General features: G+C 43.6%; 1 protein-coding gene across 2 annotated transcripts in view; it reads left to right on the top strand.

The window, feature by feature from the left end:
- Positions 1-15,119, top strand: part of SNX14 (sorting nexin 14) — a 39,598-nt gene extending 24,479 nt beyond the window's left edge. For both annotated transcript variants that reach the window (XM_083730152.1, XM_083730151.1), the window contains 13 exons: positions 2,349-2,481; positions 3,615-3,807; positions 4,620-4,703; positions 4,832-4,932; positions 5,195-5,306; positions 6,836-6,876; positions 7,008-7,127; positions 7,825-7,948; positions 9,300-9,464; positions 10,109-10,204; positions 11,632-11,723; positions 14,368-14,424; positions 14,917-15,119. In XM_083730152.1, the coding sequence (XP_083586278.1) occupies positions 2,349-2,481; positions 3,615-3,807; positions 4,620-4,703; positions 4,832-4,932; positions 5,195-5,306; positions 6,836-6,876; positions 7,008-7,127; positions 7,825-7,948; positions 9,300-9,464; positions 10,109-10,204; positions 11,632-11,723; positions 14,368-14,424; positions 14,917-14,922 (1,324 nt within the window). In that variant the 3' untranslated portion in view covers positions 14,923-15,119. The remainder of the gene's footprint in view (positions 1-2,348; positions 2,482-3,614; positions 3,808-4,619; positions 4,704-4,831; positions 4,933-5,194; positions 5,307-6,835; positions 6,877-7,007; positions 7,128-7,824; positions 7,949-9,299; positions 9,465-10,108; positions 10,205-11,631; positions 11,724-14,367; positions 14,425-14,916) is intronic.
- The last annotated feature ends 54 nt before the right edge of the window (positions 15,120-15,173 follow it).

Here is a 15,173-nt window from a genome sequence, read left to right as displayed (position 1 = left end):
ATGCAGATTTGTTGGCTAATGTCTGTCTTTTCATTTGAATTTGCTGCCTTCTGGATGCTCTGTTATAAGTTGCTCTCGCTCTGAGCAAGATTATAAGCCATGCATCAAGCCACCTTCTTTAGGGCAAGCCGCTTTCGCCAGCCCGGAGGCTTCGTCTGCGTCTGTTTTCCCTCATTTTCAGTCAGTCCTAACCCTCCCATCTGGCTTTTTTCCATCTCTCCCTGCTGCTTTAAAGTAAGTTAGGGCCGTCTCATATCACACATGCCTGTGCAAATGCTTGATTATTTATGTGCAAGTTTAACAATAGCTTAAGCTTATGTTATTCAGCATTCCCCCCATCCCACTCACTGTGATTTTTGCAATATGAATAGCCAGTTTCCTTGATTATTGTTACTACATCAGCTTCTGTTTTGTATTTGCCACAAAGGGTGCTATAGTAAGAAAACAATTGGTTCATTTCCCCCACACTCAGCACTTGGAGCAGGCATGGCCAAACTTGGCCCTCCAGCTGTTTTGGGACTACAACTCCCATCATCCCTAGCTAACAGGACCAGTGGTCAGGGATGATGGGAATTGTAGTCCCAAAACAGCTGGAGGGCCAAGTTTGGCCATGCCTGACTTGGAGGGATGCATTTCAGAAAGCTATGGGGTTTTGTCATCTGTATATTTTGAGCTGTTTCTTTAACATTCCGTCACACTTCCCTGGCCAGAAATAGAACCCTTCTCCAGACAGTATCAGGTGATGAAGAGGGAGCTGTGCAGACAGGAATAAGTTGGGTTATCAAGAGGTGGCATCATCAAGGCTAAGGAGCAGGCTTAGCAGCCCATCCTAGTGCTGTCCCCAAATGCTCCTGTTAGCTTTCTCCAGTGTAAGAGACTGGTTGCTGAGCTTGGGCAGGAAGCAAAGCTGGCCTGCAGCACCTAACCCTGGATAGCCTGAGCCCTAGAGAAGTATTTTATGGGGCTAGAGGAGGGTGCAGTATGTTTACACATTAACAATGTTACTGTATCTGAATTCACACACCCACACCCCGTCGAGGCCCTTGCAATATAAAATGCATTCTTTCCATGTACCCAGCGTTTCACAGCTGATGATGTTTTGCTGTTGTTGCATTTGGATGTCAAGAGAAACCATGGTTTGATGTGACAGGGACAAGCCTAGCCTACCTTCAGATTCATATCCTCCCACTCTTCCTCCAGTATAACATCATCATCATCAATTTATTATTTATACCCCACCCATCTGGCTGGGTTTCCCCAGCCTCTCTTCGGGAGCTCTCAGCTCCATTTCTAATTAATTGCAGTTTCTCGGATCAGTCAAACCCAACGAAGCATGATTAAGCTTAACTTCAAATCATGGGTTATCAGTCTGACATCTTTCACCAAACCACAGTTAAGATTAACCATAGTTTAGGATTTGGACAGCATGCTAAACTGTGGTTAGCTGAAATTGGCAGCGAAAGTTTCCTGTAATCCTCATGGCCGCTCTGGAGAAAGTGGGGGAGGGTGAGCATGCAATCCCAGAAGGGATAAACTAGCATATATTTCTAAATATAGTCATTGTGTGAAATTTACACTGTAAAATCAGGGATGAGGAACCTGTGGCCCTCCAGATGTTGCTGGACTCCACCTCCCATCAGTCCAGCCAGCATGGACCAGTGGTCAGGGATGATAGGAGAGGTAGTCGGGGTCAGGCTTTGGTATTATGGTGAACTAGGCCAGAATTTTGTGCCTCCTCCCCAGCCCTCATGCTATGCTGGGCTTTCGGAAAGAGGTGTGAGGATTTCTGCAGGGTCCTAGAGCCCCCTATCCCACCCCAAAGCAGGGCAAGTGCTAACTAGGCTTTAGAAAGGAGGAAAGAGGACCCTGTCAGAGCCCTCACACTTGCTTCCCATAACTGAACAAGTGCTTACTGTGCTCCCTTTCAGCTTGGCGCCCATTGTGTGGGAACCAGTTGTGCTACCCTAAAACCACCTCTGATGTAGTTATTTTGAGGGCCAAAGGTTCCCCACCCCTGTTGTAAATGCTAAAGTGAAATAGATCATAGGCCCCAATCCAGAGGGCTTTGAATAGAGGACAGGGTATGCATGTGCCAGGAATGTGTCTCTCTCTTTACCAAGTGACCAGAAATATCAGAACTGGCAACATGGAACATCTGTTTGTGTGGGTCTATTACTAGCAGAAGCCTGGTTCCTTTTCCCTTTGGTCTCCCCTGCTGGATTGGGGCAAAGAAATGTCCCCATGAATTGTTCATGTAGTAGAGTCGCTTCAGTGTTCCCTTTGCGGTATTTTGGTTTTCTCTCCTAGGAATAGCTATGCAGTATGCATTTCCTTTTTATTTCATGTAGGAGCATGCAGAGAAAAGGAGAATCGTCCGGAATCAGAAGTATTAGTAGCAAAATTAAAGGCGTGTTCAAGAGTACCACAATGGAAGGCGCAGTTCTGCCCAACTATGGCCTGGCTGAAGGAGAGGATGACTTTGTGAGTAGGTGGTTCTTGGTCCTAGCAGCTTTGACTGCACACTTGTCCTCTGTCCTGTTCACCACATGCTGCCACCAATCCGTTTTATGGTTGCTCCCGGTCCCGACTTCAGTCCATTCTGTCTTGCTTCATTTTATAGTTACCGATTAGCAACACAAGTGCGGGAACACGATCACATGAGTTTCATCCTTGAAGAAGTTGATTGGCTCTCTTGAGAGCTTGTGCCACTTTGTATATATTGCATTCAAGGCAGATTCTTTCAGACATAGCTAAATAAGGAACTGTTGTGGCAGTGCTGCAACACCCATCGTCCCTCATTTTTCGTCACACTGGTCAGAGCTTTCTTGAAACTTTAGATATGGTCTTGGTTTTTATCAGTGCTTTTTTTCTGGGAGTACGCAGGGGTACGCATACCACTAAACATTTCCTGAATCTTTTTACTTTTGTCCATTTACTGTATTTATTTTCCCCGATTTGAACTATAAAAGTGATTTTCTTGAGTCAAAATGAGAGTACCCCTAAACATTTTTTTATAGAAAAAAAAGCACTGGGTTCTTGTTGTTTCTTTCATACAGTACAATTTACCGCATTTTTCGCACCATAGGGCGCAGCGGACCATAGGGCGGACCCAGTTTTTAGGGGGGGGGAATCCCCTCCTCAGCCCCAAAGAACAGTGTACAGACTGCGCATAACCTCTCCCTGCTGGAGGGGTTGCGCGTGGCTATGGCACAAGCCAAGGCAGCGAGCAGGATGGATCCCGCTCGCTGTTTTGGCTTCCTCTTTAGTCCCGCGCAACCTCTCCTTGCCGGGAGACGCAGAGCAGGACTAAAGAAGCCATAGCCCCGTGCAGCCTCTCCTTGCCGGAGGGGTTGCACGGCTATGGCACAAGCCTGCATTCGCTCCATAGGACGCACACACATTTCCCCTCAATTTTTGGAGGGGAAAAACTGCGTCCAACAGAGCGAAAAATACGGTAATACTTTGTTTTGTCAGTTTTGAATTGTAAGCTTTCCTGAGCTCTGTGATTAGTCAAAAGGCAAGATATATTTGTTCACATAACGAAACACATTTTAAGTTACCTTGAATAAAATAGGCTCAAAATGGTCTCTTGATGCATGAATCTTCCACTGTAGATTGAAGAAGGCATCGTAGTAATGGAAGATGATTCTCCCGTGGAGGCACTTAGCACGCCTAATACCCCTCGCAATCTTGCAGCTTGGAAAATTACCATCCCATATGTCGACTTCTTTGAAGACCCCCCTCTTCAAAGGAAAGAGAGAATCCCCGTATTTTGCATTGATGTGGAAAGGAATGACAGAATGGCAGGTACTGGTACCTTTACAAGTGTATGCCTATTTACCCTACCTGCCTTAATACTCTTGATTTGCCAGCTCTGGTGCACACTCATTTTATCTTCGTTGTTTTCAAGATCCTGTGAAGTCTTGAAAAATATTAAGAACCAGTAAATCCAAATGCATTGTCTAAAACCCTGATAAACTATTGTTGAACATTGCACCTGTTAGGATGACTGGGGTATTTCCTTTTGTATTTATAGTTTTGTAAATCTTGGCGCTGTGGGTTAAAGCCTCAGCGCCTAGGACTTGCCGATCGAAAGGTCAGCGGTTCGAATCCCTGCGGCGGGGTGCGCTCCCGCTGCTCGGTCCCAGCGCCTGCCAACCTAGCAGTTCGAAAGCACCTCCGGGTGCAAGTAGATAAATAGGGACCGCTTACCAGCGGGAAGGTAAACGGCGTTTCCGTGTGCGGCTCTGGCTCGCCAGAGCAGCGATGTCACGCTGGCCACGTGACCCGGAAGTGTCTCTGGACAGCGCTGGTCCCTGGCCTCTTGAGTGAGATGGGCGCACAACCCCAGAGTCTGGCAAGACTGGCCCGTACAGGCAGGGGTACCTTTACCTTTAAATCTTATTTTTAAAAGGTCCAGGCATGACTGCAGCAGGATATTATTACTGCTGTTGCTAACAACAACAACAACAACAACAACAACAACAACAACAACAACAACTACAACACCACCTTCTGAGGACTTGTTCCATATTGTCCTAGACTTGTACATTTGCCTTTAGAACTTTTTTTTAACCGTTCTTAAAGTAAAAAAAATATATATCTGTATGTATTTGCAGTTGGTCACAAACCTGAACACTGGTCGGTCTACAGAAAATACCTTGAATTTTATGTTCTTGAGTCAAAGCTAACAGAATTCCATGGTATGTTAATTTCCTACCCTCCTGTGGAGGTTAAAATAGCATTTTACTTCGATAAAATTTACACTATCATTTTAGTGCAAGTGAAAATAAATCTTCACTTTATATTGTACATATTGTGCTATGATCAGGTACATTCCCTGATGCACAGCTTCCTTCAAAGAGGATCATTGGACCAAAGAACTATGAATTCTTGATGTCAAAGAGAGAGGAGTTTCAGGAATATCTGCAGGTATGAAGAAGCTTCACTTGAGATGTACTTATTTCTGTGGATAGCTTAGGTTTCTCCTCATCAACTTCCCATTCTCCCAGTGTGTATATTTCCCATCTGATACTCACACAACACATTTTGAATGACCATGATCTCAAATGGCATTTTAATTCAAATTGTATCTCATGATTTTCCCCTTGCAACATTTAACAGTTAATTTCCATTCCTAGAGAGAAGCTAATTTGAGTGTAATTGCTTGTTTTTCTTTTTGTCTCCCTCAAAGAAACTTTCACAACATCCAGAACTAAGCAACAGCCAGCTTTTGGCTGACTTCTTATCCCCTAATGGTGGAGAGACTCAATTTCTTGATAAAATGTTGCCTGATGTCAATCTAGGTATGTAAACAACAACAACAACCCTATAGTTGAGGGCAAAATTGCAAATGTTGGATTCTAACCAATTAAAACATTCCTTCATCTCCTGCCACACACCCACAACTGCTTTCTGCCACCCATCTAAACCAGCTATGATTCATATGATTGGAGAGTAGAAAATTAGAAGTTCCCATGTGTATATAGAAATTTTTCTCTTTGGTAATTCTGAGCAAAATATGACATTACTTAAAGTATGAAAAACCAGAATACAGAACACAGTGAGATTAAAAATAAAAATAAAAATAAAAATAAAAATATATTATTTATACCCCCACCTTCTGGGCAGCTTCCAACAAAATATTAAAATACAGTGGTACCTCGGGTTAAGAACTTAATTCATTCCGGAGGTCCGTTCTTAACCTGAAACTGTTCTTAACCTGAAGCACCACTTTAGCTAATGGGGCCTCCTGCTGCTGCCACATCACCAGAACACGATTTCTTTTCTCATCCTGAAGCAAAGTTCTTAACCTGAGGTAATATTTCTGGGTTAGCAGAGTCTGTAACCTGAAGTGTATGTAGCCTGAAGCATATGTAACCCGAGGTACCACTGTACAGTAATGCATCAAACATTAAAAGCTTCCCTAAACAGGGCTGCTTTCAGATGTCTTCTAAAAGTCTGGTAGTTGTTGTTCTCTTTGACATCTGGTGGGAGGACTTTCCACAGGGTGGGTGCCACTACTGAGAAGGCCCTCTGCCTGGTTCCCTGTAACTTGGCTTCTCGCAGTGAGGGAACGACCAGAAGGCACTCGGCGCTGGACCTCAGTGTCCGGGCAAAACGATGGGAGTGGAGACACTCCTTCAGACTAAGTATATATTATATCTGTTTCATTCCATGCATGAAATACTTAAGTACAGTGGTGCCCCGCAAGACGAACGCCTCGCAAGACGAAAAACCCGCTAGAAAAAAAAAAAAAAACCCGCAAAACGAATTTCCCTATGGGGTTGCTTTGCAAGACAAAAAAAAATCTTGCATCCCCCCGCGGGTTTTTCCCGCTTTTCCCGCCCTTTTCTTAAGCCGCTAAGCCGCTTATCAGCTGTTCCGCTGATAAGCCGCTTAACAGCTGATCGCTGGAAGCCGCTTGACAGCTGTAGCGCTAATCCGCTAAGCTGTCAATGGGCTTGCTTCGCAAGACGAAAAAACCGCTAGACGAAGAGAATCGCGGAACGAATTCTTTTCGTCTAGCGAGGCACCACTGTATACACAACAGCAACAGTGGTTTTGAATGATAGGAGGTGCAGTCAAGATTAAAAAGAGAATTGAGCTTTTAAAAAGATCGGGGGACAAACTTTGCAGATTGCATCCAGCCAGCTAAATTCTACTTTGAGTAGACATTGAAATTAATATACTCATTAATTGTGGGGTATCTACTTACTTGTGATGTAGCTGGATATAACCCAATTCTATAAAATAAGTGGAGGAACATAGTTAATGCTATGCTATTGCTAATGCGAATCATTGCTTATTTTTCCCTACTGTTTTTCATTTGCAGGTAAAATTATAAAATCTGTCCCAGGGAAACTAATGAAAGAGGTGGGTATAACTTAATTAATTGTGTTTCTAATTACTATGTCCCCTCCCGCCCAAAAACTGGTAGTAGATTTATCCCAGAGAGCTTTTCTTTTGAAAATGTTCCATTACAGCTATTGTTTGGTTAATTTCAGAAAGGCCAGCACTTGGAGCCGTTCATTATAAATTTTATTAACTCCTGTGAATCTCCCAAGCCTAAGCCAAGTAAACCCGAGCTTACTATTCTCAGTCCTACTTCTGAAAACAACAAAAAGGTATGTGGTATGTCTGCTGGGGTGAGAAACAAAATCAAATATTGTAAACGTAATCTTTTATCAATACCTATTTATACCATAACTTTTGTCTGATTGAATAAGCTGTAAAGTCTGTAGTCTGGGAGCCAAAGAGCTATACTTAGGCACACTCCAAATCTAGTAAGAGTTTGATTCCCCTCTTAAACAGCAGATCCCCCTCATTCCATCTCACAAACTGTCTTTGAAACGTTCCCTCCTTTTCAAAAGACACGCCCTCGAAAATAGCAGGGCAGTTGCTGCTGTTTGAGAGGGAGAAGTCTGTAAACCATTTCCAAGTACAGGAACAGGCTACATGGTTCATTCAATCCTGTCTTTTCCTCCCTCCCTCTCCATTCAGATTCCTTCAAAGTCAGAATGTCACAGGTGTGAAGACTTCATTTTGGCATAGCTGAAGTGCAAGACAAGGGTTAATGGTTGACATGGCTAAAAACTGAGTAAAGCTGATGTTTCAAACTCTCGGATAATTTCATTCAAAATAATAGAACATCCTTTTTATGGTAATATTGGATAGCAATTCAGAACTTCTGACCGCTTCAGCTATTCTGTTGTCGCCAGAGAAAAGTGGTGTGGCTTCCATTAAACCTGCAAATTACTGAAGAATGGGGTGTGTTTTTTGTGTGATGTTGCTGTTTGAAAACTTGATACTCTCCTGTTTCAGCTTTTTAATGACCTGTATAAGAACAACGCAAACCGCTCAGAGAACTTAGAGAGAAGACAAATTCAGAACTATTTTATGGAATTGATGACCGTTGAAGGAGTCTATGACTACTTAATGTACATTGGTGAGAAATCATGTCTTGGTTTTTCTTTTTCAGCAGAGGGCCTGTTAATACAAGAGGCTTATCTACAACATATTATGTCTGTTGGGAGTTTGTGCCAGGATCAGATAAATCTCATTTCAAAGATATGGGGTGTGGAAAGTTTTGTTATTGGCACAATTCCCATGCTGACTCGATGTTGTTGTTTTTTCTCTCTCTCCTTCTGCAATGTGGGACTTTGATCACAACTATGCTGATGGAATTATAGCAGAAACAAAGAGAGAACACTTTTTGCCACCCACAGAATTTTTGTTTCCAAAAATCACCACAATGTATATAAAGCCCTGGGATCTCTGAAGTTTGGGGAGAAATAAGATTGATGAGCATGTTCAGTAACAGTGGACAGTTTTTTCAGCCCTGCTGAGTAGGAGGCAGTGGCTGAAAGAAGAATGGGATTTAACTTAGCATGTGTAGATGTTTCATCACAAATAGGAACCACTCACTAAAGATGAAACTCAGAGACCAGGCATACCACCAGAATCCCCCTTCCCACAAAAAGAGTATTTGTCAGCAGCCAGGAAAGCTCCAGCAACTGCAGGTTTTTGTATTCCCATGTTGTCTTCTGCACACTCCCTTTACTTTCCTTATTAAATCAAGAGGGAGGTAAATGACAAGTATTTTGAGAAAGTGCTGTGCACACCAGTCATCATAGAAGGTGTGGCATAACACAATATGGCTGCCAGGGTGGGGTGGGGCACGGCATAACACAAATTACAGCAGAGTTGTCGCTGCTCCACTGGACAACCTGAGGTTTACCATGGTTATCTGGGTTGTGAAGATCACACAATATTAATATCACACACACATACACGCTATTGCAGTGAACATTTCTCATGATAAATAAGAAGAAGGTTTTGCCTCGTATTACAGGTTCTAAAATTTTTAGAAACCTGACTGAAAAAAATAAAAGCTTGGAATCTGAGGGTTGTGGTTCATCCTGGGAGCTCCAAAAAGGCTTTCATGGGCACTCTGGTGCACATGGGTTCAGGGTTGGTGACCCTTGGTCCACAACATGCCTGCAGTAGGTGAAGGCAGTAGCCTTGCCCTCCTGTTAGTCTCCACTTCTGAATCTCAGAGTGTTCTGACTCGTAGTGTGGAAGTTAAAGCTTAGCTACCATGGCTAGCAGCATACATTGTTGGCATTTTACAAATATCTGCAAGATGAGCTTTTTAAATGTGGTTTGCCCAGACCATTGTTTAGAACATGGAGGCTTAATCAGAGCCTCTGTGGCTGCTTTGAAACGTAAATGTGTTCCAAAAGTTAAAAAAAAGCATGCCCGTACACTAAATATATGTAATGATAATGACTTTGCAGGTAGGGTTGTTTTCCATATTCCTGATTGGCTTCACCATATCTTGATGGGAGGGCGAATTCTCTTCAAGCGCACCTTAGAGGAGTACACAGACTACTACCTGCAGCACAAGCTAGAGCAACTCTTTCAGGAGCATCGCCTGGTGTCGCTTATAACACTTCTGAGAGGTTAGTGGAAAGTTGTGCACACAAATGAGAGCTATTCCCTTGATGATAATAATAATAATAATAATAATAATAATAATAATAATAATAATAATAATAATTTATTATTTATACCCCGCCCATCTGGCTGAGTTTTCCCCAGCCACTCTGGGTGGCTCCCAATCAGTGTTAAAAACCGTACAGCATTACATATTAAAAACTTTCCTGAACAGGGCTGCCTTAAGATGTCTTCTGAACGTCAGGTAATTCTTTATCTCTTTGACATCTGATGGGAGGGCGTTCCACAGGGTGGGGGCCGCTACCGAGAAGGCCCTCTGTCTGGTTCCCTGTAGCCTCATTTCTCGCAATGAGGGAACCGCCAGAAGGCCCTCGGCGCTGGATCTCAAAAGACTTGCTCTGTTTTGATAAAAAGACTTGCTCTGTTTTGTACTTGCAACTTATTTTGGTACTTGCACAGTTGCCTTTTTTGTTGTTGTGTGTCTTTGCATAAAGTAAAAACTAGTGCATACTTCAGCAAGAGCTGTTAACTGTTTCAGGCTAGTATCTTTTGCATTTAACTAACTGAAGTTCACCAAGTAAGATAATTAAAGCAACAGCCAACCTGTGCTGATAGCACCGCAGCAAAAAATGGGTTTCTTTTGTTTCAGATGCTGTATTTTGTGAAAATTCTGAACCTCGATCTCCTCAGGATAAGCACAAGAGGGCAAAACAGACCTTTGAAGAAATGATGAAATACATTCCAGGTTCAGTATTTTTGCAGCATGATCTGTCAAGAGAGGCATGCTGAATGACCAGGCTGAATGGCACATGTCAATACAAATATCCAGGGGTGCACATTTGTTAAGGCATCTTGAAAGACTTGGGAGATGGTTTGAGATGCATTACATTTCTAAAACCTATGTGGACCGCAGAAATTCTCATGTGACAAATTTGGTGTGGGTTGTGTGTGTGTGTGGTTTTTTTTTCTTCCTGTTTTATACTTTCTTCGTATAAACTCTTTAGCAATATTGGCAGTGGCATAAGCATTGCTGGATTCTTGCAATTTATCGGCTGGAGCATCCTCTGGTCCTGCATTTCAGATACAGTGTCATGTCTTTGATAATTCATAGTTTAATGCTTCAAAAAGAGCACTGTAGGAGGATGGGATTCCCAGAATGCCAAGGGCATATTTGCTGAAGGTGTGCTTGCTGCTTTCCAGTAAAAGATGTCCCTATGCAGTCTCATTAGACAATCAGGAGGATTCCTTCATATCTGCTGCTAAGTGTCTCGTTTCCTATGGTGCTTTCCCCAGCCCCCAAGTGCTCCTTTCTTGCTTGAGGCTCCTCTGTCTGGGCCTTTCTTGTGCTCAAGGTGTGATGCAACCATCTTCCCACTTATGTAGAATTCTAAGAGAACATCCATTCTTCGTACTATGCTGAGAAGGTGTGTGCCACATTCCTGGGACACTTTCCCAGTAGCATGGGTGCCCACAACTCCACAGTGTCACGGGCACACAGAAACATATTTGCTGCTAGCTGTTTGCCTTTTTATCTACTGTTTGTCCCCGCCTTGTAGTTTGAATCTAATGCTGCCCCTTGCCAAGGGTGCAAGGGACCCTAGATATGCCTCTGAGTGCAAGGGATTTTCTCTCTTAACTGTGCATGATATAAAGAACTTGTATTTGAACAAATTGTGATGACTACAACAAGCTGACTTGTAAAGGACTTAACTCTTCTGTTTTAAGGAACGCTCCACCTAAATTTAGTCAGACTTCTCTGACTTGACCTAAGTCATACTGCATTGTGCGTCCAGCAGAGGATTATCATTGCAGTTAACATAACTTAAGAGTGGATAGGCACAGGTGGTTAATCATTACATTGGAGCAGAACATGATAATGCCTCTGTGCCCCCAAATGGGACACTTGTTGGTTCATGAACTTCGAGGCATGAAGTCACTCCCTTGTCAAACAATAGATGCTGTAGGAAATGTGCTGCTTGCCCCAACACAAACAATATGTCGGGGTGCTGATCTTGCCCAAATGTTTCAGGGAAACTGGGTGTCACCAGCTGATCTCTTTTGCAGAATAATCATTGTTGATAACTTAAAGCTCCGGGGATGATCTGGGCATTGACTTTCTACTCCTCCTTGTTTGAGTTGCCATAACTGGTTTCGTTTTGGCATTTTGTCCAGATTTGATAGGCAAGTGCATTGGAGAGGAGGCCAAATACGAAGGCATAAGACTTCTGTTTGATGGACTGCAGCAGCCAGTGCTCAACAAACAAGTAGGTGCTCTTACTCACAGCCATTATTTATAATGTTTTGAAATGACCTCCTTTTCTCTTCTGCCGGAGAGAAACCAGGGCCAAGGGCCGGTAGAGTCCAGTTCTTCTTCTTACAGTGGTCAACTATGGAAAGCTTGCAAGCCAAACATGAGCGCAGAAGCATTCTCCCCACTTGTGTTCCCCAGCAATTGGTATTCGGAGGTATGCTGCCTTGGGCAGTGGCAGTGGAACATAGCCATCGTGGCTAGTGATAGCCTTATCCATTAATTTCTCTAATCCAAGTTGGGGGCCACTATTACCTGCTGTGAGAGCAACCTCCAAAGTTTTAACCTGGTGCTGCATGAAGAAGCCCTTTCTTTTGTCTGTCCTGAATCGTCCGACATTCAGCTTCATTGGATTCCTCCATGTCCTAGTATTACAGTGGAGTGAAAAAGGCTTTTCTGTATTCACACCATGCACAGTTTAAGCACCTCTATCATGTTCTCACCCCCCTTACCTTTTTTTCTAAACTGCCCAGCTTTAGATCCATTTCAGTCCGGTTTCTGTCCTGGTTTCGGGACCAAGACAGCTCTGGTCACCCTAACAGATGATATCTGTAGACAACTGGATCGAGGCTGGTCAGGACTGCTGATTCTTTTAGATTTGTCAGCAGATTTCGACGTGGTTGATCACGATCCTCTGGACCACCGCCTTGCCACCGTGGGGATTCAGGGCACAGCCTGACAATGGCTGTGCTCCTTTATCTCTGGTCAGGGACAGAGGGTGTCGCCAGGGAGGGAGATATCATCACGCCACTCCTTGGTGTGTGGAGTGCCACAAGGCACAATCCTTTCCCTGATGCTTTTCAACATCATTATGTGCCCCCTCGCCCAGATTGTCCGGAGCTTTGGGCTGGGTTGTCACCAATATGCTGATGACACTCAGCTCTATCTGCTGATGGACGGCCACCCTGACTCGGCCCTGAACACACTGACCAGATGCTTGAAAGCTGTGGCTGGATGGCTTCATGGGAGCCGACTGAAATTAAATCCTTCAAAGATAGAGGTCCTCTGGCTGGGTCTGGATGGCATGGGGTTGGGGGACCAACTCCCTTCTCTTGCGGGGGCTCAATTAGTGCCAGTGCCTTCCATTAAGAGTTTGGGTGTAATCCTTGATGCCTCCCTTTCCATGGAGGCGCAGATTGCAGCAACAGCCAAGGCGACATTTTTCCATCTTCGCCGTTTCAAGCAGTTGGTCCCTTACCTTTCCCGCCCCGACCTGGCCACAGTGATCCATTCAATGGTCACCTCCAAGCTTGATTACTGTAACTCGCTCTATGCGGGGCTGCCCTTGAAACTGTCCCAGAAACTCCAGCGGGTGCAGAATGTTGCAGCGAGGCTCCTCACGGGCTCCTTGCCACAGGAGCATATTCACCCAGTGCTCTACCAGCTGCAGTGGCTCCCGGTGGAGTATAGGGTCAGGTTTAAGGTGCTGGTTTTGACCTTTAAAGCCCTATACGGCCTAGGACCCTCGTACTTACGGGGCTGCCTCTCCTGGTATGTCCTGCAGAGGACCCCAAGGTCCATGAATAATAATAGCTTAAAGGTCCTGGGCCCTAAGGAAGCCAGACTATCAGACTATCCACCAGGGCCAGGCGTTTTTCAGTGACTGCTCCGACCTGGTGGAATGCTCTGTCCCATGAGACTAGGGCCCTGCAGGACTTGATCTCCTTCCGCTGGGCCTGTAAGACAACTATTCCACCTAGTCTTCAATTTGAATTAACCTGATCCTCTATTCCCTTTTCCCTTTCCTCTTCTGTGAAGAAACCCTTTCTGGTTAAATTCTACTCTGGTCTCCTTGCTGGCCCTAGTAGGACCAACTTGGCCAGTTAGCCCTGGTGATCATTCAATGTCTACTGACTGGGGTTTTTTCCTTCCAAAAATGACCCCTGAATTTTATTGATGCTGTATTCTATGCTGTTTTAAAATCACATTTTAATCAATGTTTTATACTTGCTGTTAGCTGACCTGATCCCGGTTTTTAAACCGGAAAGGGTGGGGTATAAATAAAAATACTTATTTATTTAGGAGAGAAATGCCAAATCTGTGATATTGGTGCCAAAATAAATTCAAATAGATAGCAGTAAGGTAGCTCATGGGATGTCAGTAGGTAGCTCAATAGGAGCATAGGCAGGAAGGGTGGGGGTTATACAGAGTTTGGCAAGATCACTTGGGATTTGTGATGCCAGTGCCACTCCAGCTGTGGCATGACAAAATTCTTCACTGTGACACTTCGGTGCAAGGTTAATAAAATTTGCCACTTGAGATTTGGCAGAATGATGGCACTAGATTACTGCCAGCTTATCTTGTCATGGCCAGGTATTCAAAGTGGCATGTGTCAACAAAAATAGAACCTTTTAAACTACCGTAGTTTGTTTTAAAATGGTTTCATCTCCTAGTATATAAGCCCTTAAAGGTTCATTTGCATCTGGGTGGGGTTGTACTTTTCTGTCAAGTGTACCGTGGGAGTCCTTTTAGGTTATTGTTCGGGATTTGTTACCATGTAGGTGGCGATTCTTCTAAGCGGGGGCTTACTAATCACCTACAGTCACTGTAGTCTGTATTGCTAATTCCAGGATGTAATTTATCTCTCTGTTTTATTTTAGTTAACGTATGTTCTACTGGATATTGGGATTCAGGAACTATTTCCAGAATTGAATGAGGTTAGTGATATGTATGCCATTCCTTTTCTAAAACCCCCCCCAAAAAACCTAAGTTTTTTCAACTAAGTTATGGCACTGTTTCCAACCAACCCCCGTTCTCATCCATAAGTCCCAGCTGATATTAATAGAAATTGTGCAAGGGGCTTGGAGCTACTTCCACTCACTGCAGTGCCATTTTCACAGAATATGCTGGTACATTGTGCCCCTTTACTCATCAGTGCGTAACTGAACATTATGTTTGTTGCTACATCAGCCAGTTTGAAGCTATCGTTTCAGAACTTTGCACAGGGGACTTTAGATTTCACCATCCTGAATGTGATGAACTGTGCTTATCTCAGTATTCCCCTGTAATACTAGAGCACTTACACATTACACAACTTCTTAATGCATTGCTTTGAGCTTCTACTGTAATTGTATTGCCATTCCATAGCTGGATAAATTTAAATCACAGGAATTTTCTCTTTCTCTCTTCCCCAATACTGCTGTTGACAGGTTTAAAAGTATGCTTCCTCCGGATCATAGTGGATGAAAACAACAAAATACTGGATTAACTCCATTTTATAGATAGTTGCTATGTGCTAATTTATTGAATAGGTCATGTGTTTAGTCTTGTACATTTCCTTGTAAATAGAATGAACTTTGACTTCAAAAAAAAAAATTTGCTGAAGAAAGATTAAAGTTTATTACTGGCTGAATTTCAGTAATACCTCACTGTCTTTCTTCCTAATAAAAAGTATTGCCCACCCCAC

This window comes from Podarcis gaigeae, assembly GCF_964106915.1.
Source record: "Podarcis gaigeae genome assembly, chromosome: 3".
Lineage (NCBI taxonomy): Eukaryota > Metazoa > Chordata > Lepidosauria > Squamata > Lacertidae > Podarcis > Podarcis gaigeae.
Note: the sequence above shows the minus strand (reverse complement) of the source record. Positions and strands in the feature narration are given on the sequence as shown.